Here is a 23,780-nt window from a genome sequence, read left to right on the forward strand (position 1 = left end):
GTAGAGCAGCCTCCATTTTTTTGTGGTCATCTAACTCATTTGACTGAACACCTTAATCTGCTGGATATAAAAATGTTCAGATAACATTTCCATTTATTTACATGCAGTGACAATATTTAACGTACTGCTAAAATCAATTACTTAATATATACGTTAAGCAGAACCTACTCCCAAATCCCACTGAGACATTGTAGCTCAGGCCTTCAGGCAGCAAAAGAAAGGAAGGAAAGAGACAGTTGTTATTGTATAAACATTAATTTGATGTCTTACCTACACAGACCGACAATGGTGCAAGAAGTTCCCACTGTTTCATTTTTTTTAATACATTTTGCAAAGATTAGAAATGTTGCATTTATTAGCATATGAATTTCATGGAACACTATTTTTGAAGAAAAAAACTACAGTACCTTAAACTGGTGAGTTTATGATACACATTTGTACTCAGATACAAAACCACATTAGCAGGGTCTTAGACAAATATTTCACCTGCATCTTTTGGAGAATGTGTGGAGGGACAAATGCACTAAGTACACTAGGTGACTAACTGAAGAGTATTCCACGGAAACAAATTTGTGACCTTCAGTTCTGGAAAGCGTCAGGAAGAGAGCCAGTTTCAGGAAGGTGACTAAGAATGCCTACAATGGGCAAGCTACAGTGAAAATATACCACATCAGGCCAAACAGTTGAACAGCAATTGCTTGTCACAAGGTCTCTTCAGCTTTGTCAAATGTCTTCTTCTAGATGGAAAGGTTAGGTGGAAAAAACAGAGACAAAAAAACTACAGAACTACACTATCTCCCACCCCCAGTAGCACTGATAGGAAGCCATAAACAGCAAAGCCTAATGATGCAAATACCAACAATAGAGTAGCATAATTTACAGTGGTTAAAGAAGACACAATTAGGTGTAATGGGAAGAAGGGAAGCAAAAAGTAAATGTAAATTAAATATTGCACATTTTCCTAACAGCGAGGTCTATTAGGAAGCAGATTAATCTCCCATTACTTGAGTAATTCAAAACCAAATACAATACTTAAGATGCTACAGGGAATAAGCCTGTTCTGGAGAGATGGACTAGAAAATTTAAGATCATTTACATTTCCAATTTCTCAGAGTTTATGATTCTACAGAAAAACATTAAAAATACAGTGATAAAATCCATGGAAGTTACAAGAAGTATAAAATTAGTAAATAAAATTTGTTGAAAAGCATAATGGCCAATATCCTTGTGTATCATTTTACACAATTGTTTAAATAAAATAGTTCTTTTTGCCTGCATACTACAGAGACAATTTGATTATTTCCAGTATTTAAAACTTTTTTTTTTTTAGTATACTTATTTGACTTATGAGTTTAAAGAGGCTAGTGATTTTTGGTTTCAACTTAACATTTATTAGAGGTTTCTAATTTTGCAAATGTGCTTAACAGTACATTTGTGAAATCACTGTCATTAAAAAAATTATAGCCAAGCTTTTCTTAAATGCAAATATACCCTTGAAAACTAAATAATGCAAGCTGTTCTCTTGAATTTTTACTAACCTGGAAGACTCCACAAGCCAGCAATTTCCAAAGTCCTTAATTTCTTTTCTAGTTCTGCCACTCGATTACCTAGAATTCTTCAGAAAAAGAAACAAAAACAAAAGCCAGGGATAGTGAGCTGAAATTCCTTGTTATACTAAGGTAACCAAAGCCCCATTGCTTACAGGACTACAGTTGAATTTTTAACTTGTTACTTAACTAGTGCAGTATGCCTGTATCCAGTCATCTGTTTTCACTAACGCAATGGACAAACTTCCCCAGAGTTAAAAGAAGATGAAATATAGTTGTCCAATCTATCTCATGTGTTGTTTTTTTTTTCTTAAAAAAAAAAGGTCTAGGATGTACTGGACATTCAATCTTTGCCCTTTGGTAAAGACAAAGAATAGCAAAAATAGCAACTCACAATATTCATATTTCCTTGCCTGCAAATATTTCTTCCTGGTTACTTTTACTTTCTCTAGAGTTAAAATCAGAAGGTAAAAGCTATGCAGACAAAATATGGAAAACTCAAGACAACATCTAGATTGATTCTGAAGTTCTAAGACACAATTTTGGCCTAGTCCTTTATTCACAGAAGTTTCTCCATCACTACAATTTCTTAAAATGGCAAGGAATATCTTTTCCACTACATCTTTTCTTTTAGTGCTGAACTCTGTTTTCTACTTTACTAAAAAGCTTCAAGCTCTTTAGTGCCTTTATCACCCACTCTTAGTTTTCACTGCATTTCTTGGGTCATCTCTTCTTTTGTATCTGATTCCTACACAAATACTATTTGCAGTTAGCTCTTCTACAGGATTTAACTTTTAGTCTTAATTCTCTCCCCAGATCAAATGAGAGATTGCTATCTTGCAAAGAAAGCTCTTTTTTTCCAATGAATTTTTGAAGTGTTTCTCTCACAGGCACAGCAAGTCTCCTAGAGTCAGAAGTCTTTAGATAAATCCCAAACAATACCCAATAGAGTGAGAAACCTAGACACGGCAGCAATTCTAAACATGACAGCAGAGATAATGGACAGCAAGTTTTACTCATCAAATTACAGGAACAGGATAAGTCAGTTAAATTTGAACTGAACGCTGAGAAGCAGCATATCACAACACAGAAAGGCAATAGCATCTTCCCATGCTCACCAGAGCTGTGTACTACTGCACTGCGTGCTCTCCAGTGAGGGTTTTTATGCTGCAGACATTTGAGCATACTGGGAATGTCATTACTGACAAGATGGCAGAGTCTGGGAAGGATGTGAAGAACAGCAAACCCAGCAAATATAAAAGGGGCTAGAAGAATTGATTAACATGGACTAAGTATTTTTGAAACCTCTACTGTGAGGGCTTGCAATGACACAATAAAAGTCTGTAAGTATTTTAAAGATTCCAAAATAAGATGAGAGAGAGAATGTAGAAGAGAAAGAGAAAGCTTATAATAAATATCAAAGAAAGCACTGAGAACTACAGGGGTGTATATGAATTAAAAAGCAAACAGTCCATCACATTTACAAGCAGAGTAGAGAAGACATTTGGGAGCAGTTATGTTTATTTCCCCATTGAAACTCAGTAATCAGATACGTTACAAAGGTTATGATGGATCTATTAGTCTTCTCCAATTACAAGCAAAATTGTTCAAGTCTAGATTTTGCTTTCAGAATGCTTCCGTCTGGTATGAGAGACTCAGCCTTAATAACTCTATTTTCATATCTCAGCATATGTGCCGACATCCAGCAACTGCATTCTGCAGTACAAAGCAACAGGTAACAGAGAAAGGCATAGAGCAACCTTCAAGAAGCTCTACCTTGCACACAGGGAGCCCACTCCCACCTCCCTGTCTAAGGCCCCACCAAGGGTCAGCTGAAGAACGTGGAGTTCCCCTGGCTTAGAGGGGCATGGAACAGACAGAAATGATGCAAGACTTCTTCTGCATCAAGTTAGCTCAGCCAGGGAGACAACAAAACAATGTTGATTTGGCTAACGATTGTCACCACAAATGGGTCATCAGTTTAGTACTTCTGCCAGGAAAAGAAAAAGTCCTTATTATTTTCGTAAGTAGTTCACCAGTAGATCCAGGGCAGAAAAGAGGGGAAAGATACTGCCCTCCCTGGCAGCTAGCCATATCACAGAAGGAAACTCAACCCTCTGCAGCAAGTTCAGTTATGGCTACTGCTCTTGTTATTCAGACAACAACAGCAAAGCTACTTTTCTCTTGCTTCTCTTAAATTCTATAATTATCAGCTGTACCACACTACCTCTAAAGGTTTTGGAGCAAATATATCCTGGTAATTCCTACTGGATCCCCAGAAGAGGCCCTGAGCTATTTTTTAACCTTTGTTGCAGGTTCTCACATAGAAGGATCATTCTGCGACTCTGAACAAAGGTCGACAAAAAGAGAGGACAATACTTAACACTGCTTCTTTCATTCAAGGAGACAGCAAACTACATTCAGTGATGAATATGATTCTAGTTTGCTTCAAACCACATTATCTGAAGACAGGTGTAGGAGAAATGAACCCTACATAAAACTGCAAATTCTTATAGAAGCATTTTTTGAAAAATAAACGTGTAAGCAATCCTGAACACAGTGTGGTTTATCCCATTCCTTCCTTTCCCCTGTGACTTCCAGATAATTTGCCACCTCCGTATGTATTGTGGGACGCTGTGGTGGCCTGGAACAGTATGTATTTTTAAAAGGGCTGCATGAGTTGGTAGCATCAAATTCCCTAATTTATTTTTTTTTATCTCTAGTCATAGTGGACCAGATCTTTGACTAAAACAGAAGGATCGTGTCATGGACAACCCTGCCGACAGCTATTTCTGTTTTCTTCTGGTCATGTGTCTAATGCAACAATGGAGTTAGTCTAAACCTCCCTCCAGGATTATCCTGGAAGGTTTTACAGAAATCTGCTGTTCACGTAATAGCAGCAATGCTCTCACCTGAATTTAGAAGCTCCCTTCTGGCTCTCCCATGCTTCCCAACATACATGGCCATAATCTGAAGGGAGCTGTGCTGATTACATCACCTGAGCTCTGTTCACCTCTATTTTAACTTAGATCTTGCTACAGAAGACATATACCCTCATACAGACACAATCACCCAAACGCCTGTAAATAGGGTCCATCACAGTCACATATCTAGTTCTGTACATCACATGGAAACATTTACTCAGTTACAGACTGACACAATCCTTTTTGTAGTTTTGGTCATGACTGAGCTTGCCCAAGTTAGAAACGTTAAAATTAGTGCAACATGTCTAAGCAGCAGAGCAGCTTCTACACTGATCTGGCTTGCATGGGTGCTGGCAATTTCAGGAACAAATTACACTAAAAAGAACATCTAATAAATGGTTTATTGCTGGCAGAAGAAAAAAAGATTTTTATCGACTTGCTAGGCAGGGTTAGGACTGTTTATTTTTACATTTATGTAACTATTTAATCTTGCAACACATTACTGCATACAGAATTCATTTACAACTGCCTTTTCAAATTAAGCTAATGTGCTTGTGAAGAAAAACATAGGACGTTACTTAAACTTCGCAGTAGTAGCTACCAATCAGCTGGGGAAAATGAACTGTTTTCTTCCCAAACAAGTTTGGTGGGTTTTTTTGTTTGGTTGGTTTTTTTATTTTTTTTTTTTTAAAAGTGGTGGTAAAAAAATAAAGACTGGATTTAGCCTACTTGTTCCTAGGCACATACTCCCACACCTCCTTTTATCATGCCACATATTCAGAAAAGCAGCAGTAATAACAGTGTGTCTGGTTCCAAGAGAAAGTGGCAACGGATGTTTTTAACAACAGTATAACAGCAGAAAGTCAACTTCAACAGCACATCTGAATTCTAATCTAAGTGAAAAAAGCCCACTGTCTTGTTATTGCTTCAGTTAATCAGAAAGCAAATCTACCATTCTGCTATTGTAAACTTATAGAGCCATATCTCAATCTGCAACCAACAAAAGAGGTTTTGACTTCAGAATAGGTTAACTGGAGGAAAACAAGTTCATACAGTCTGAAAAGTCTCATTTACTGATAATAGAATCACTAATACGTCAATCATCTATCAAATATCAAACCCAGACTTTCCTCCCTGAATGAAACAACCACCCCAAAATCTCCTGTTCTTTACCCAATAAATCTCACTTTCTTCACAAAACAATCTCAAAGAGTAACTGTGTCCTCCATACTCTTTGCACAGGGAAAGCCAGGCAAACAGGACAGAGTGGTGAAGATCATGTCTTCTACCTTCTGATTTACATAAAACCTTTAGTCATTACAATTCTCTCTAACCCCATATTCTTCTCAACTCCCTACTTTGATTGAAGAAATGTCTTCAACAGAAAAATGCATCTTCTACTGTACCAGTTTGTGGACCCGTCTGTTTTACTTGTGCACTGACCTCACTCTCACCTCTAACCTTCTGCAACAGGTGGGCAGTTTCTTCCCCATTTTCAGAAGTCAGCAGACTTTACTTGTAACTTTTTACATGGCAAATAAGTGCTCCCAACAACCTGCTAATGCACCTCAAATAAAGGATGTCCTACCTGCATTTCCCTTTTTCACTTTAACTCTTCTGTGTCTTAGGTGTTTCTACCTGAAGTAGTTTCCATTCCTCCTAGCTCCTTAAAAGCTTCTTTAATCCAACTAAACATAAAAGTGTCAAAATGAACGTGCATACCACATAGGAGTGTTGCTGAGGCTCTTCACTCAGCTTGCTCAGGATTTATCTTTATTTTTTTTCCCCTGAAGCATCCTGAACTGAATATACCACTACAGCTCTGTGCACACTCCTGACCTGGGAGGGATGTGTGTCACCTCCCTTTAAGACTTGATCTTCTATTGGGCATAGAATACTAGTTTGTGTAGGCACCCAGTCTCTAGTCCCGTGGCTATATATGGCCAGCTGGACATGCAGCTAGAAGAATCATACCTCCTTGTAAAGGCTTATCTCAAGAAAACCCATACTCAATAGTTGAAAGCAGAGACAGTGGTACCAGAAAGTGAAGCCATCATTGCAATGATACATTTGAGAGATGCAAGAGGCTGCACGTGAACAAAGAGAAATACAAAATTAAGAAAGAAGTTTGCTACGGTTATAGGCAAGAGTATGCAAACTAGAACACCAGGTAATGATACAGTATCAGGATGTGAAAGGCAAAGATTGGTTATACCTGGAGTAAGAAAAGTTGTTCTCTGGATGTTTTTGTTCTGATGTTACATCAGCAGTAAGAAGTGAGTACGCAGGTGTTAGCCGTTCATTAGCACTGCTCAGTGCAGGAACTCCTCTTGCATTACATGACACACTTACAGCATGAATTGACTGAGCTGCCATCAGTGAGACCTGAGCTACATTTTCACCACTTTAGTCTCCCTTTAGCTGATCAGGCATTTGCTTTCTCAAGAGTATCAAGAGTGGCTATACACTGCTCCTCCACTTCTGTTGCCACATCACTAAGAATTATGCAATGGAGTCTGCCTAGTATCAGAGTTATCAATTTTCAAAATGAATCATCTATTGTAGTGTAATACAGTTTACTTCAGTACTACTCCTTCCTTTCATGAAAGATGTCTGCCTGTTTCTGGCATCTGGTCCTGATGTGCTTTTGAGAAGCCTGAATAACCTCTGATTACCAGTAGTGACTCAGTGCTTAAAAAAAAAAACCAAAACTGAGCACAGAATCAAGGAACACTTCCTAGCTCTGATTTTCATATACTGTATAAGGACACTAATATCAGAATGTCAGAAAATGTGTCAAAAATTATTATATTCTGCCATGATAGGAGCTGTGCAAGACACAAGGAATAGTACTGATGAGCAGAACAGCTAAGAGTAAACAAATTCTCCTTGAAAGTTCAGTTCAGATTTAAAAAAAAAAAATCATATAGTAGCAATCCAACTGTGTTTATCTCCTACAACTTTTGGCAAGGTAACTATAGGAGCAACTGTTATCATTTGTATGACACATAGGCCGCTAGACTGTGACAAACGTTTTTAGATCCTTTCCTAGGTGCAACGTTTACTATTCCCATCAGTGTTCATTAGCAAATTCCTACATTAACAACGAATATCACATGTCTTCTCCTCCAATTCAAGAGTGTCCTTCCTCCCGGCAGCTTTTCTTTAGCCCTCCCTACAGACTACCTGCTAGAAGTCCCCCCTGGGTTATTATGGTTTGTCTTAAACCTGAGCAGCAAACCAATCCTTGCCTAGCAGAAACAGACAGGTCTCTGTCAACCCCAGACTTGACTTTGAAAATGTAATTTTTCTCTAAACACAAACCTGATCTTAAAAACTAAAGAAATTACCAGTTAACAATGACAGTGAATTTTCTGTGAAAATGGATCTTCTTTCCTATTTCCCTGAAACTCCCCCAAACTATGACTTTTCCATAGCTTGATAAGTTCTGTTTTACTTAGAAGTCATGCTACCTACTTGTTGGTTTGCCTTTGGTGTTGTATGACCATGTTTTTTTCATGGATAGTTTCCAGCAATGCAGTGGCCAGTGATTTGAGATCGGAAATGGACTGTGGTGTGGCTGGTAGGCTACATCCATGATCCTCTGACAACAACTCTTGGACTATAATGTTAAAAACACAAATGAGTTTTGGCTTCTCATGCACAGAGATGTGACACAAACATTTACTTCACATTAAAGAACCATTCCCATTACTTAAATTAATACATTTTTTTTTCTTTCAATTAACAAACAAAGCCAAGAGACAGAAATATAATCTCTAGCAGGCATAAAGATGGTGGCTTTCTAATCTGATCATTATTCCCACAGCAATTGCCAGAACAAGTACAGGCAGACACATCTTACATTAATTCTGCTTTTGGAAAATTATTTTTGTTCATAAGGAACAAAACTCATTCTTCTACGGGCCTACAGATTGGTAAAAATCAGTCATTTCTCTCCCACTTCCATTACAACATAAGCCCACAAGGAAGCTTTCATATTACTTTTTAGAATTATTATATCCTTCAGGTTATTTAATACTGATGTGAAAATAATCACCCATGAACTCTTCCTCTGCAGCTTAGAGCCTGTGCCTCCCAACCACACCAGGATGTTTACTATTATCATTAACTTTGGTAACTAGACTCTGGTTCTGCCTCTTTATATATATATATATATGTATGTATGTATGCATGCATGCATGCAAGTACATAGAGAAGAGGACAGAAAAGAAGTCAAAACCAGAAAATCCAGTTTCAGCTTACCATGACAAATACTACTGATCTTGTGTGTGTGTATGAATACACCAACACCTAAACAGTAGGATGCCAGGTATACTCTTTGGCTCAAAGAATTTTCTCTTCCCCTTTCTTTCCTAATCTTGATATTTTCTTTGAAGGGGGAAAAAGAGATTACACCATTTCGCTACCCATGAAGAAACATGGGACAAAACAATTTCTTGCAAAACATCTGAATGTATAAAGTTTCCAAGAACATTAACAGAAAATCTGAATTAGGGCCCCTCCCCTACCACCCAGTCTATTTTGCATTGAAATATGAATTGTGATTACCATCGTTAGCAGAGCAAAGAGATGAACAAAGAAGTGATTTGTCAGGGTCAAAGTTGCAGAGGAGTTTAGAGCTTAAAAAAAAAAAAATTGATAAAACTGACAGGGGAGAGAATGAATGGCAAAAGAGTAACAAAAGGAGAAGCGCTTAAGAGGTAAATTTTATATTGTCAAGTCAACCGAGAAAAGGACAAAAATTAGCACATAGTAATAAACAGGAAAGAGAAGAAAGATTTTGGTTTGGTTGGTGAGGAAAGCGTTACTGAAATTAAAAGGTAAGGTGGAAGGAATTCAATGAGATATGCAACACCACTCCGCATTTACGTAATACCTTGCTTTGCAGACAGGACTCCAGTCAGAGCACTGCTACTGGATCTACTATGAGTCTTTGAATTTTTTCGTCTCTCTAGTGCATTCTAAGGAAAGAACAAATATCTTATTTAGAAAAACTGTAGCCAACAAATCCTTTCACTAGGAGTAAAGAATCTGGAACTTTGGCTTCTGGTTTTAGAACAACTCTGCAGGGCCTGGGGCTTACACCCATAGTAACCTATGGGAGTGTGACTCTCCTGGAGTATTAGTCTCCAGCCAAAACTGTCTTTGCAATGTTACAAAGACTCATTCTGTCTCATTGCAATATCTATATTGTAGTCTCTCCCACCCACTTCCCCCAATGCGTTTTTAAGACTTGCCTATTTTTTTAATAATCTGTTGAGTGCCAGTGAAGATACTGCAGTATCCTGTAGAGAATATCAGTTGGGAACAAAATCAGACTTTTCCCAGCATTTCTTTGGATAGGCTTCAAACACAAAGCTCAGACTCCTCTATCAGGGCTTCTAGAAGCCTTTTTAGTAGCAAATACTGACTTTCAGGAATTAGTAGTAGAATCATCCTGCTACAGAAGTCCAGCTCTTCCAAAACAATTACAGTTCTGTGAAACCTGCCAGACCACAAAGACGCTCAGTTCTTACCAACAAACTAACTCACACTCCGAGAGACCCAAATTGTAAGCGTGAACAAACACTAAAATGAACTTGGTACTTCGAGGAGCTTTGCTCACGCACAAAAAGCAATTAGTGCTGTGACTGCTTCATAGTGGCCTAAATGGCTAAGAAGTCCTATTGACAGTCCTAAGACAAACCTTCTCATGCCCTGACAAGCAGCCCTCCCCTCCCACACCCAAAATCACTTGCAGAAGAAAAGAGAGTGCTTGAGTTCAGGGAAGAGCAAGAATATTTTGCCCTCAGGATTCAGTCCTGAAGGTTTCATGCAAAACAGCATATATCTTAACCCAGGAACAGAAGAACAATGAAGACTTAGCGATCATTAAGATACGTGAAGAAACAGTGCTGCCCTTAGGGAACAGGGCGACAAGACCTGCTTGTGACAGCAGCACAGCTGCAGTCATTCACCACACTCTGCATGACTTGCTACTTTTCACCTATCAGTAGGCTGGAAGGCTGATCACCCCACCCTCAGCAGGAGAAGGGTTCCCCCACAGAAGTTAAAAAAATGTATTGAATTAATTTTTCAAAATACTCTTAATGGGTATCCCTTTGTACTATGTTGGTTAAGAAGCCTACAAGGAAGCCTGAGCATGTCATATGTACACGTACTAATACTGTCAGAATGTTAATGGTGGATTCTTCTTGGAAGACACAACTTTGTTCTTTAAATGCATATAACATGAGGATGAACAATGATCTCCATGAATAACAAAGCACAGTTTAGATGATACACTGAGAGGATCTTACCTTGTATTTAGTAATATTAGACTTAAGAAGGTTAACTTCCTCTTGAAGTTGTTTTAATCTCTCTTGAAGATACCTGAAAAAGAAATGTAATCCTTTACTTCATGCTACCTTCAAGTACTGCCTCAAGCGTTCCTCTTTACTATTTGGCATGTTCTCTCTTTGAACTACTGAGAGTTCTTTTCCCTCTACAGTTCTGTGAGGGATAAAATAACAAAATCTTACTGCTCTTGACCCCATAAAACTTTAAGTAGGGAAACAAATTGCATCAGAAAAGGAGGCTGCCCTTCTGTTAGATTTGTCAAGCACGCTGCACAACCGTTTTATATCGGTCCTCAGGTTTTTGGGGAGAGAAGCTAAAAGGATATATTTATGTCTAGAGGAAATAGTCAGGAAGCATTAACTCGTGTCCTCTGTATTTGAAGGTTTGTGAGATGGACACATGAAGATTTGTATATATGTCAACACAAGACCCAACTATGCAGAAATTTTGCATTGCAATATCTATCACTTACATGGCACTTCTCATTAGCAATCACAAAGTAGAAAATTTAACAGTATAGCTGAAAAATGGTATACAGTTAACTGAAACAGTACGGTTCTTCCTAATAGAATTTATGCACTTGGATTAGATGGCTATTTATACATAGGAAAATATTTTTTTCATGTATAAAGGGTTTATAAAATATCCTCTTTCATGTAGTGCAACTGCAGCTGTATTAGGGTTTGTGACAATTTAACTATTTTAGAGAAAAAAAAAATCATACCACTGTCAGGGGAGCAGGGGGCTTAAACTGATACAAAACTCTGTAGGCCATGCAAAACTGAAAAAAACCCTGCAGTTGATGGGAGGAAGTAATGCCTTTGGTATTACACTTTCCTACCTGAAGCACAAGTCTCTGTAAATGGAAAGTGTTTTACAAGATCTATTTCACTTTAAGGTAATTGTTGACATTAAGGGAGGTACCTGCTATGACTCTGTCAATGACTCCTCCCTGTCATCCTTAGCAGAGACCATAAAACACATTCTTTTCCCAAGGAAGTGGTAAGAATATCTGCATGGGTGATTTCACCAGCAACTTTTGTTGGCAAATCACTTCATGTTGACAACCTCTCCCTGCGGTGAGAATTATGTCCGAAACTGTTAACTCCAGGTACTCAAAGTTCCTGTTTCCAATCCAAGATTAGCCCATACAGCCCACTGAGTTTCTGAAGACACCGATTTTTAATATTCTTGCTTTTGGTGCAGTACAGTGATGGGCATAAAAGGTCTGCACTTCTCCTTTTCCTTGTTTAGCTCTGTTTGTGAATATCACTGACATCTCTGTAGCCAAATAAAACATTGGTAATTTTCTGCAGCTTAACTTTCTCAATATTATTTGATGGTTAGCTACAGTACATACAAAACAGACATAACAAATTACCAAAATCTCTTAACTATTATTCTTAGGTATATTTTCTTTAAAGTTTTGTTGTGACTGACTTCCTGATGCTTCTGTTAAAGCAATATACTGCTTCTTCTAGGGAAACAGTAAGGTTTGCAATGCACTCACCTGTTCTCCATACATAAAGCATCTACATCGATGATACGGTTTTCATGCCCTCCTAAGACATGATTAAGTTCTTGGTTTAGTCTGTCAGACTTATCTTGGTAAAAAGAGCGTTCCTCTTTGACATCCTGTAACTCATCCAATGCAGCCTGAAGATCATATCTCAAAGTCTCAATCTGAGAAGAAAGGAGAGCTGTATGACTATTTTGAAGTTTAAACAAAATATTACATAGCACCCAAACTGAAAACAGCAACAAGCACTGCATGTCTGAACAGGATTGATTTTGGACAGTCAAAAGTCCTTCCAAAGGTCATAAACCCCAGTACCTTTACTCTATTTTGGTATTACTTCATTAATTTGACCTTAAGTAACTTTAGCAGTTAGACATGTTTTACAAAATTTCTAGAAAACAACTAAAATGTAACTGCAAAAGAAACCTTAATCCATACTATAATTCTGCTACAAACATAGGAAGCTGGCTTTAGCATGTAATTTCCAGGACTCCAGGAATGAATTCAACTGAATAAGAATTTGGCAAATTTGGAAGATGAAAAAAAAGTCTATAAGCAAGAATTTATACTCATTCCAGGACTTTCAGCAATGAAGTTCCACAGAATAGGAAGAACTGAGAAAAGTATAAAATAAGCCAGCATGGAGTTGACAGGGTGAGCTTTGCTATCAAGCAAAAGGCTGAAGGAGTCCAGTATGAAAGATACTCAAGGACAAACTTCCAAGGAGAGGAAACGGAGAGTGTGAGAGAAATCTGCAATGAGTTGAGAAGTCTCCACTGGCACCTCAGAAAACACTGATAAGCCAGGAAGAGCAACAGAAGACCGCGTGAAAAGAGGCCAGGTGATGAACAGAGAGAGTGCGAGCTTAGGAACAGATACACCAGAAAGAATCCCACTGGAAAAAGAAGAAGTGCAGTCAACAGTCCTTCTGGTAAGCTAAAGTAGCGCTGCACTTGAGTGAAAACTGAAAAACAAGAAATATGCACCTCATTCTGGCTCACAGAATGGCTCATTCAGGGTGGAACTGACATTGGTAGGAATGAGCGTGAGAACAGAGAACACAAACCCTCAGAATTGTCCAGAAAGCTATGTATCAGTATTAGGAAAGAGTCTGATGAATTGGATGCTGCATGGTACAAAGTATTAACACAGACTATAATGAGGTACGGAAAAGAGGTCTGATGCAAGAATTTTTCAAAAGAGGGGAAGAAATAGCTAAGAGGCAGAAGGAAGAGGAGACTAACAACACTTCTGCAGAAAATTTGATTCAGAGAATGTCTTTAGGAGATTCACCAGCCACCACATACTGTGTTGAATAATTGTAACTGCTTTCGCTAAGGAGTCTCTTCAATGACATTCATTGACAATATTTAATTGTCACAAGTTGTTGCTGCACATTATAAAGAGGAGAATCAATAACCTAGAGAAGGAATTCCTGAGATTAGGAAACTCACTCTAACCACATAAGCATGTATATTAAGTTAGTGCTCAATAAGAACTATTTCAGTAAAAATCCCAACACCTTCACCACTATTTGCAATGTTAATCAGCTACCAGCCTTCCAAACACAATAGAAGCAGTCATTTACTTGCTACTGCACTAGCTCTGTAAAACATGACAGTATATGCCCATTTAGATATTACTTGTTCTCGAGCTTTCTCCAGTTGTTGAACAAGGTCCTCCCGTTCATGTGCTGCAAAGTGGCGAGCCCCAACTTCATCATCTCCAAGTCGCTGCTTAGCTATTGTCATTCGGAGGAGCTGTGATTACAAAACCAGATTCGGTAAGCATGAGAACACAGGCTGTAGCATCAGAGTGCATCTGCATTAGAAAGAGTAAAGCTGTCGTAGATTTCATCTCTTCCAGGCCAAACAGATGGTATTATTTAGACGAGAGGGAATTTTCTGAGCTGAGGACTCAATCCTGTTCTCAGTGAAAAATTCCAGTCAAACAAATCAACAGGAGCTGTATTAGACCCTGCAACAATAGTCACCAGAGTATACAAATGATGAAAGACCAAGTAAACACAGACACGTGGTCAACGTTTTTTGGGAGTGACAGGAACTAATTCCAGTCAGACTACAACTAGAAAATTCTCAGAAAGCCATTTTCATAGATAAACCTTAACATTCTCTGCAGCAGAGAACTCTTTCCAGTTAATAAAAAGGCATGAACTGGCTTGCCCAGCTTCATTTTACTGATACCACGTAAAATCCCACTGCGCTACATCAGTGAAGAATTTGCATTAACAGCTGCTAATACATTTGCTTGTGCATTATTTTTTCATCTACTCACAAAAGTTAATTCATGTTAAAAACAAAAAAAACAGGCCAACAACAAAAAGACTTGGCTAAAGTGCTCAAACAGCTAATGAACTCATGAGCTCTGACTGATGAAAACACTCTGACTTGAATTAATACACAGTTATATTCAATATTCAAAGCAAAAATCAACTACCTTTCAAGGATCATGGAGAATTAAAATAACAGTCTACAAGGCATTCAGCATTTACAATTGTTCATACTGAGTACAGCTAGGCAAAAGTGTTGCCTACCCATGGCCTCATTTGTAGGAGCTCCACAGAGACTAGAGAAACCCACCACAATAACCAGCTTGACTTTCCATGTATCTTTGACTGCACCAAGGAATTAATGTACATCATTATACTGCAGAGTCAGAAAAAAAAAAAATCAGTCTTCTAAAGTAGAAGATTATACATTAAAACCTATCTTTGGTATTTATGGAATGCCAGTCACCATAGCTGCAATGTGCCAATTAAAATCCTGCTGATGCAAGACAGACTACCAAAATCATCCTCCCCATTTATTTCAGCTCCAGTTCAGTGCAAGTCACTGAAGCTAGTACAACTTGTTCTGATACGCAGTTCACTTGTTGAAGGGAAGCTGTGCCCCCAAAAGTAACTGGTTTTGGCAAACTACATTTCCCTGTCCCCACGGGGAAAGTACAAACCACTGCACAGTTAGTAAGGCTGAATGGATCCTAGGAGATATAATTCCTATTAATTTCTTTATCAAAACAAATACATCAAAAAGGCAACTAGCAAATCCTGGAATGGCTTTATAGCTATAGGACTGGTTTTTTAAATGCTAAAAGGCTGATGAACAAAAGGTATGGTAAAGTGATTTAATTCAGTTAGATTAATTTCTAGAATCTCTGGCTAGTGAGAAAGGCAGTAAGAAAAAAATGTAACATTTTGAGGACTCAGTCTAGTTCAGAAAAACTGGAAATAGGAAGGGGAATCACACTTTACCTATGCCTCAAATGCCCACAGCAGAGCAAAACTTCTGCATAACGCTCAGCACCAGGCTGGGAACTGGTTCAGAGCTGTGACTCATGCACTGTGACCAACTCTCCTCCAGCCTGGGAGAGGGTGAGACATAAAATGCAATTACAACTGCAAGCAATTATTACTTGCAAGGTCAACCAGTCTGCCAATAAAAGGAGAACTCTTTATTTACTACTAATTTTTTGGTGAAAAAAAATACGTATGCAGTCTTATGAAAAGAATGCTTCTGAAATCCAAATTCAGCCCGTAAAAGCAGCAGTATAAACATACATAAAATAAAATACCAATCCATAAAATGACAGTGCTTCTTCCAGACAGTTGGCCAATCAGAGAGTTGACAGGGCAGAACAGGCCAAGTCCTTTAATTCTGCATTGTGAATGTCTCATGAGGCAGCACCACCTGCTATAAAATTCTTCCCTGAAAATGCTGTAACCCAAAGAGACACTAAGTGTTATGCCAGAGGGTTAAGGGTTTATTTCATGTATTAGTGCTTTGTTATAAACTTTATACACCTGCCCTCTGGATGCTGTATTTTTATTTCTGTCATTCAGAAATCACTGAGGAAACGACCGCTCAACTTCATTTTGCAGCTGGAGCTACCCCCCAGGATTCTGTGAACAGCATCCGCAGCAGAGTAGATTCAAATTAATGGCACCTTACCAGAGATAGCTACTGTTTGTCAAGAACCCATAGACTGTTAACCAAAACAGTCCCGTGCTGCAAGCCACTAGTCTTTATTATTTTAATATCACTGCTTTTTCTTAATCAGTGTCAGCTAAAATAATTATTAATAAAGTAGTAACTCTGTAGCAGCCCCACAATGCCCCAAACAGGCTTCACTGGAATAGCTGCTCTGTAGACTTGGAGTCCACAGACAATGCCTGTGCCAAAGTTGTACATCCCTGATTACCGATAAAGCATGCAGAACAAAAAGTGAAACAAGCACAACCAGTAAATTCTTCATGGAAGGCAAAAACCATCATGTTAAGCCACAGTCACTGCCAGAAAAAGTGGACCAGAACTATGCAAATTTGCTACCTTAAGTCCCAGTTCTGCCAAAACATACGCACCACATTTAACATTTTGCACTGTTGCTGCTTGAATGATTATCTGCCTTATAATAACAAACTGTCAGTAATACTGCAGCCATTGTTTTCCATGCATCTTCCTCTCGCTTAACTCTGCCCTTGACAGCTTACAAAACCATGTCTTTGCGTGGGTAGGAATTCAAGTGAAGGCAACTGAGTCATCTAGTCTTCCAGAAGCCTCCAGTTTCTCTTACGCTTTTAATTTTATCCTTTACAAGAGAGAATTAGATTTCCTAACTATCCTCTTCTAAGTTTCAGTAATTGTTCTACAAGCATTGCTGCCAGAATGTTAGGAAGAAAAGATTTACAAATAACTATCATAAACACAGAATAGTTTTCATGTGTCAGAGCTGAGAAGAGATTGTGATCAATCATAAAAATAAGGAGTCTTAGATAGCTGTTGCTGGAGCGCTGCAGTGTAACTGTTGCTGTATTTCTCAAACTGCATCAACAAATCCTTCCAGAGACTGCCTGAAGAAGTTATTATTTGTGCCAACAGAATACTAGTTGAAATTAAAGGAAAAAATTAGTCCAGTTAAACCAAATGCGAGTAATTTGTCATTGCCTAACTGATGATGTACTTAACATGACTTCAGCAAGTAAAATGTCACCAGTTTAGTCTTCTTGCTAATCCAAATGACTGTATCCTACTAGTAGCAAACATTAAAGCTGTGAAAAACAAGTCAAGCCATCAAAACATTTCTTTATCAATAGAGCTAATGTGTGATATTTAAAGAGTTTTTTTTCTTTTTTAGTCCTACAAAGCTCTTGCCACTCAGTGACAAAGCCTGCATGAGTCACCCCTGCTCAGACACAGGCAGAATTGTTCATCCATAAGCAGCTTCACTTGCTGCAAAAGCAGCTGTTTGTTCATCTCTTGCCAGAAGTAAGGTTGACGTAGACCAGCTGGGCAGGATGCCCTCCCTCACTTTGGAAAAAGCAGAGAGAAGAATGCAGGGGGAAAATGTAAGAACAAGCAAATTATTATAGTTCTTTGTTTTTGTATATACCATGCATTATCTGGACTCCAGCGCCTGAAGTAACCCAGCTGCCAGTACAGGAGAACTGATGAGCAGAACAGAATGGCTTCAGGAACAAGCCTCGGAATTTTATCACCAAAGCTAGGAGGGAGCAAAATCTGACACAGGAGGAGAGTGTTAAATCCCTCAGAGAGATGGCAATGCTTTTTTAGGCACTTCAAAAAAACAGCAACCTGACTCTAAAATAAGCTCCATTTCTCATTTACTAGGAAAGTGAAGAATGTGTTCCAAAAATGAAAATCCTAGTCTAAATTAATCCCTGTCTGATGCAGTTCTTTCCTCCCCCTCTTTATTTAGTGATGCACTACTTTGCACCTTTTGGAGAGGCGGGGCACAGTGGGCAGAATAACTCTTTTTGTATTTTTCCATTCGTTACGATGATCATGAATTTAACTTCATGCTGAGAATACAGATGTCACAAAGATGACCAGCTAATATCAAGTTAACCCACAAAGGCAAATCTAAACAAAGCCAGTTCAAGCACAAAGAAGTAGGCTCTGTGTTACTAAGGTCATATTGTTATAAGGAATTCGAATAGGTACATAACCTTGATATTTAAATATGTTACAGTTTTACTACCTTTGTGTTCTGTTCGTACTTACAAACCATTGTTATCTGTTCAGGACTGGCTTGGGAAAGGCTGTATGGCATAATATTGATACTGGAGAACTGCAAGGCACTGTCTTCTACACTGTAATAATTCAAACAATAACAGAAATGAAAAGAAACACTGGGAAAGCAGGTCTTTGAAGACTTGAGCAAGTTACACTGAACACTATGCATACTACAAATTCAGGTCTCACTTGACCCTTTCCCAGCTCCCTGCACATCTTCAAGGAAGTCCTTTGTGATAAACAATGAATCAGACTGCATTATCACAATATACTTACGGTTAAAACAAAGTAAATAAAACGAACTTAAATGGAAAGAAAAAAACCCACCTGAATACTTAAAAGCCACATCATTTTTATTCACATTTTAAAATCCTGTAACTTTAAAACTATAGTTGAGGGGGGGAAGCTATAATTCATTATTTGTTTCATTTTTTACTTCGTTAACCACCTCAACTCTCAAATTCAACCTCTCACTAGTTTGATCCCTGAATGTACTTTTGCATACAGCTCCAGCTGTGAATGTTACATACATTTGGCTTGAGTTTAAATATTTCAATTAACAGAGACAACAGGAGTTTGATTAATACCAAATGGCAGATTTTGAGCAATGTTCCATATAAATGCTAAATTTAGCAATAAAATAATTGGTTATGTAAGGGTAATAGGAGGAGAGCTTAATACAAAGCTCACTATGTATACTTGTGATCAACTGCTCCATATTTTTGAAGGGAAAAATTATGCCTTCCCTGGTTTTATCTACTAACATTTTGCATTTTCATTGCAAAAAAATTGAAAATTATCACATGATGAAAACGACATGCTGATCTGTACTTATTTGTGAGAGGAAATACCACTACTGACATATATTTTAAAAAAAAAAGGAAGTCTGAGATCATTAAAGCAAGACTAGGTGCAAAATACCTAGTTAAGGACAACAGAGCAAAAGCAGCATACAAAAACATATAATAAGCTGCACTTACTGGTATCCTGTACAAGCTTCTTTTGTTCTACTGTTTTGCACATTTATTGCAATCAAAGTATTCTAGAAGTTCTGTAACCCATTGTTTTATTTGTTTTCCTAAGAAGTAAATGCAAAACTCCAGCCCAGTTTATACATTCCATCCCATTTACTGATAACAAAAGTTCATAATACCTTATTGTCCCCTTGTACTTCTCCCAGTCTCTGTTGAAGCTCTCGAATCTCTTCTCCAAGATGTTTATTTCGATCTTGAGCCTCACTCAGTAGTTGAGCAAGATTTGCCTAGAAAGGAAGTATCAGTCAGAAGTTAGTGCCTATGGAGAGAAGTCTAAGTGGTGATTGAAAGGAAACCCTAGACTTACTCCTTATCTGCCAACAATCTTCACTTTTATTGTTGTTGGTGCCCAGACTTCATACTTCATTAGAGAGATAACAACAAAAGTCACCAGGGCTCCTTTATCTTTAATAGTAGGAAATACATATTGCATGTGTGCATACACGCTCCCAGAACAGCATACAAACCCCGAACAAGACAAAGTGAAAACATCTACACTAGTTCTGGTATCTTGGCTGGTGGGAAGAGCAAAATGCAGAGTACTCTGACAATATTTATACAAAGTTGCCAAAATAATAGTTTTGAACTTGCATATAATTAGACAAAAGGCACAGCTGAGAAATAATTACGATATAACTATATTCTCTAATAGTGTTTAGAGCAGATTCCTAGCCAGTAAAGAGGATGCCAGCCACAGTCCCTGCCCCTATGCAGAGCTATACCGTGGATACCTAGTAGCACAAAACTTCAAACATGACCTGACTTGTCTTGTTAGCTAGTAGGTAGACATCTAGAAAAAGAGAGGAAAGCTAGAGATTAAAATCAAACACACACCCTCACCCCATTCCCAAATAATCCAGGTCAAAAGTTATCATTCACATTAACCTACTAAATTAGGAGGGTGAGCAGTCTGGACTATAATTTTACAATTAAATTCCATCAGCTTTATCACTAACCAAAAAATAATGCAATCTCCTCTCTTCCTATCTATGACATCTGAAAATGAGCAAATACTACACATAAATTTATTTTTTTTTTCCCCCTAAAAATATCTCATGAGTACACAAACACTGGCCCAGCACAGAAAAAGCCTACCAATGACATCTCTTCTAAGAGAGTTATAATCATAGTGGCTAATGTGCAGCCTTTCAAGACATTGGCTATGGGCAGGTAGGCATGTCATCCATCGCCATAAATCTGAAGAGTATAAAAAGAAATGAAAAAAGAATTTTCAGATCTTCTAAGCATGACTTAATAAAGCCCCATGAGTCAACATTTCTAAGATACCCTTACACCTACTCCCTGGGTTTGAGGCCAATGCATCAACTGACTGTTCCTAGTTCTCTCTTGGTATTTTATGTTTAGTTTTAGATTCCCTACTTGTTGTTTTTCTCTTTCAGCTGCCCCATTTCTCTATTTTGATATCTCTCTTTCACTTTTAGTCCTGCTCTTTTACTCAGTCATTCCCACTACCACTTGACAGTCTCAGAGAATGTTGTGAGTTTTGTCTTTAAAACTCATACACTATCAAACCAACAAGGTGTCTGATAGCCATTCCTGTAATCTTTCCCCTTGTTTACTAACAACTGCTATTTCCACACGTCTTCTTTTGTATTTAAGAGAACTATTAACATGAATATAGCTATATATGCATCTGACCATTTGCAGGATTAGACTATTAAACTATAATCAGCTGGAACTTTTGTAGGCTACTATATGAAGAGGCCGACTCCAGATTCCAATTGGTCTAAAATAGCAATAGCCTCAAACTTTCAAACAGGAGAAATAACTCAAGAAACTGTTATATCCTACCTGATGAACAACAAGCTTAATTCACTGCTACAGCTTCTGTACTTCTGGTGCTCTGAGACCAAAGGTTCAGAATAAGGTAAGTTTCTCCACAGTTTTGGAATGGATTAAAGCATCTATTTAAACTACTGATAAACCTGAAGACTGCACATAAATAATCCGGGAAAAGAGTGCAATAGTAAAAAATGTAAATAGCCAATTATAGGCCCCAAATTAAGCTGCCTCTAATTTTATTTTCAAGACTGCAACCATCCAAGCAATGCAAAAGGTTCCTCAAGTATGCTTTGGTAGAATGATTTTTTTTTTTTCCCCTACACGTTAAACAAATGTGTAATAGTCATTCATATACTGAATGAATCAAGGAGCTTCAGAACACATTCAGTCAATGATTCTGAGAGGTACTTAACGGCTGTTTAAAAGAAAGAAAACAACCCACGTTTGCAGGAAATTGTATTTAAACTGAAGTATCTAAGGCTACTGCTCAGATGTGATTTTCTTTTTTTTTTTAAGACAGCTGACTTTCAATAAAGGCCATCCAGCCACCAGACTGAGTTACTTAAAAGGAACATGATTTGTACAAACCTCTCTGAAACACTTCTATTTATAAAGTCCCTTTTTATGATGAATTTGAACAACTCCTAACACTGCAATAGCACATGTAATTTCAACACCTGGGAAGAACTCAATCTCACTAATCAGTGTTTACAGCCACACCACCAGGATTCTAGCAGTCTGTATTCAAAATCCAGCTCCCAGTAACTGCAGGAAAGGCATTATCATGCCTATACTAAATCTTCCTGCTCAGATTTATTTCCTTTAAAACCATTTCTCTGGGATTGCAATTCTATGCTGAATTTTATTTGTCAGTCATATAAATGACTTAACGTGACAAAAACCTTTATACTCGAGACAAAGATTTTGGAAGAAACTTTAAATGAAGAATTTTAGACACCAAAGTAAAACGGCCTCATTTAAGCATGCTAAGAGCATTACAATTAGCTAAGTATAGACTTGCTCCTTTAATGCAAAGCTTCTATTATACTTCCGTTAAACTAAAACAACCAAGCTATGTCACAGAAGTAGTCTCCAGCAATTATTCATTTCCCTGGCTTAGAGGTTCCATACAAGGTATAATTTAGATTGTTCTGAGTTTTAAAGGTTTTGGCAAGACCTCATTAAAGCTCTCGGTTAACTGTGGATAGAAGGAGAAATATTTGATTTTCAAAAGTGCTCTACTGGGCTTAAAGAGAGCCAGCCAAGAGGATACGTTGAACAACACCTGGACTTGGTACCATTTCTTTGGCATATATAAGAAAGCATACCATATGGTTGAAAGATGATAAAACTAACAATGGAGGACTGGCTTCGTGAACCTGTAAGCACGCATTTTTTGAGGAAAGGGGAGAAATCTATGCAAGGAGAAAGGTGATTCATTTTTCCACCTGGCAACTTCTTTTCAATATTCATAGAACAAACACAGAATTCACTTAGAAATTCAAGACAAGTTACTTCAGCAGACAATAAAGCTCATATCATTTACCTGTGCAACAGAGAACAACTCTGAAAATTAGCCAAATTCAGCTTCTCTAGATTCAATTTCTTCAATAGTTTCTTCTGATTCTAGCTGAAGCCTTAAAAAGACTCCTGTAACTGTCAGAGACTTTACTTCTTTCACTCACACTATTCAAAACTAATGCCAAATACTGATGAAGAGAGATTTCTCAGCCATGGGTAATGGGAGGAAAGATGCAGAGGTCTATACCTTTCTGCTGCCTCATCTTGTCTTGCCTCTGCAACAACTCACAGCAGTGGAAACTATTTGTCTCTCCTACCTTCTCTCAATGCAACTGTTTGTAATACTAAATAACAGATAGTGCTTCATTCAAGTCCCTGATTAACTGCCCGGTATCAGACAATCTTTCTAGAGCTCTGTCCACCTCTGGCAACATTCAGTTTCCAGCAGGTATTCTTGAGCCTCTCCACTACGACAAGCTATTTGTTTTACATCCAACTGTCACAGGAAGCTTGCATGTATCATAGAGTATCTCCAGTTGGAAGGGACAAGTCCAACTCCCTGTTCCTTACAGGACTACCTAAAACTAAACCATATGACTAAAAGCGTCATCCAGACACTCCTTGAACTGTGACAGGCTTGGTGCTGTGACCACTTCCCTGGGGAGCCTGTTCCAGTGACTGACCACCCTCTCAATGAAGTATGATTTGAGCGCAGTCCAAACCCCCACTGCAATACTAGACATAAGAAACTGTGCCCATATTCCTTTTTCCTCTGACCAAAAGCAAGCGTGACCATAGCCAACAATCCCACCAGAAGCTAGAAAGAAAGGAGAAAAAGACCAACGTGAAAGTGCTGAGTGGGAAGTGCCTATCGTTATTACATAGAGGGAAAAAAGCACCATAAATCAGAACAGACCAGAGAGTGAAAGAATCAATGCGATGGAATCACAGACCTCACCCTTTTCCACTTAGACTTTGTTAAAATTTGCAAGAACATTTTTGGGATAGAAGGTGGAAGA

The 23,780-nt window shown here is 38.1% G+C and overlaps 1 protein-coding gene across 5 annotated transcripts in view; it reads right to left on the reverse strand.

Moving 5' to 3' along the window:
- The window catches only part of CCDC149 (coiled-coil domain containing 149), a 53,276-nt gene that overhangs the window by 12,279 nt on the left and 17,217 nt on the right, over positions 1-23,780 (reverse strand). For 2 of the 5 annotated variants that reach the window (XM_074822265.1, XM_074822264.1), the window contains exons 4-11: positions 19,557-19,664; positions 13,997-14,113; positions 12,345-12,517; positions 10,795-10,867; positions 9,372-9,456; positions 7,949-8,093; positions 1,539-1,615; positions 169-201 (exon numbers count right to left, since the gene is read on the reverse strand). In XM_074822265.1, the coding sequence (XP_074678366.1) occupies positions 169-201; positions 1,539-1,615; positions 7,949-8,093; positions 9,372-9,456; positions 10,795-10,867; positions 12,345-12,517; positions 13,997-14,113; positions 19,557-19,664 (811 nt within the window). Of the gene's footprint in view, positions 1-168; positions 202-1,538; positions 1,616-7,948; positions 8,094-9,371; positions 9,457-10,794; positions 10,868-12,344; positions 12,518-13,996; positions 14,114-18,395; positions 18,481-19,556; positions 19,665-23,780 lie in introns of those variants that run through there. The other 3 variants (XM_074822268.1, XM_074822267.1, XM_074822269.1) reach the window with 2 other exon arrangements.

Source organism: Strix aluco, chromosome 4 (assembly GCF_031877795.1).
Source record: "Strix aluco isolate bStrAlu1 chromosome 4, bStrAlu1.hap1, whole genome shotgun sequence".
Taxonomy (NCBI): domain Eukaryota; kingdom Metazoa; phylum Chordata; class Aves; order Strigiformes; family Strigidae; genus Strix; species Strix aluco.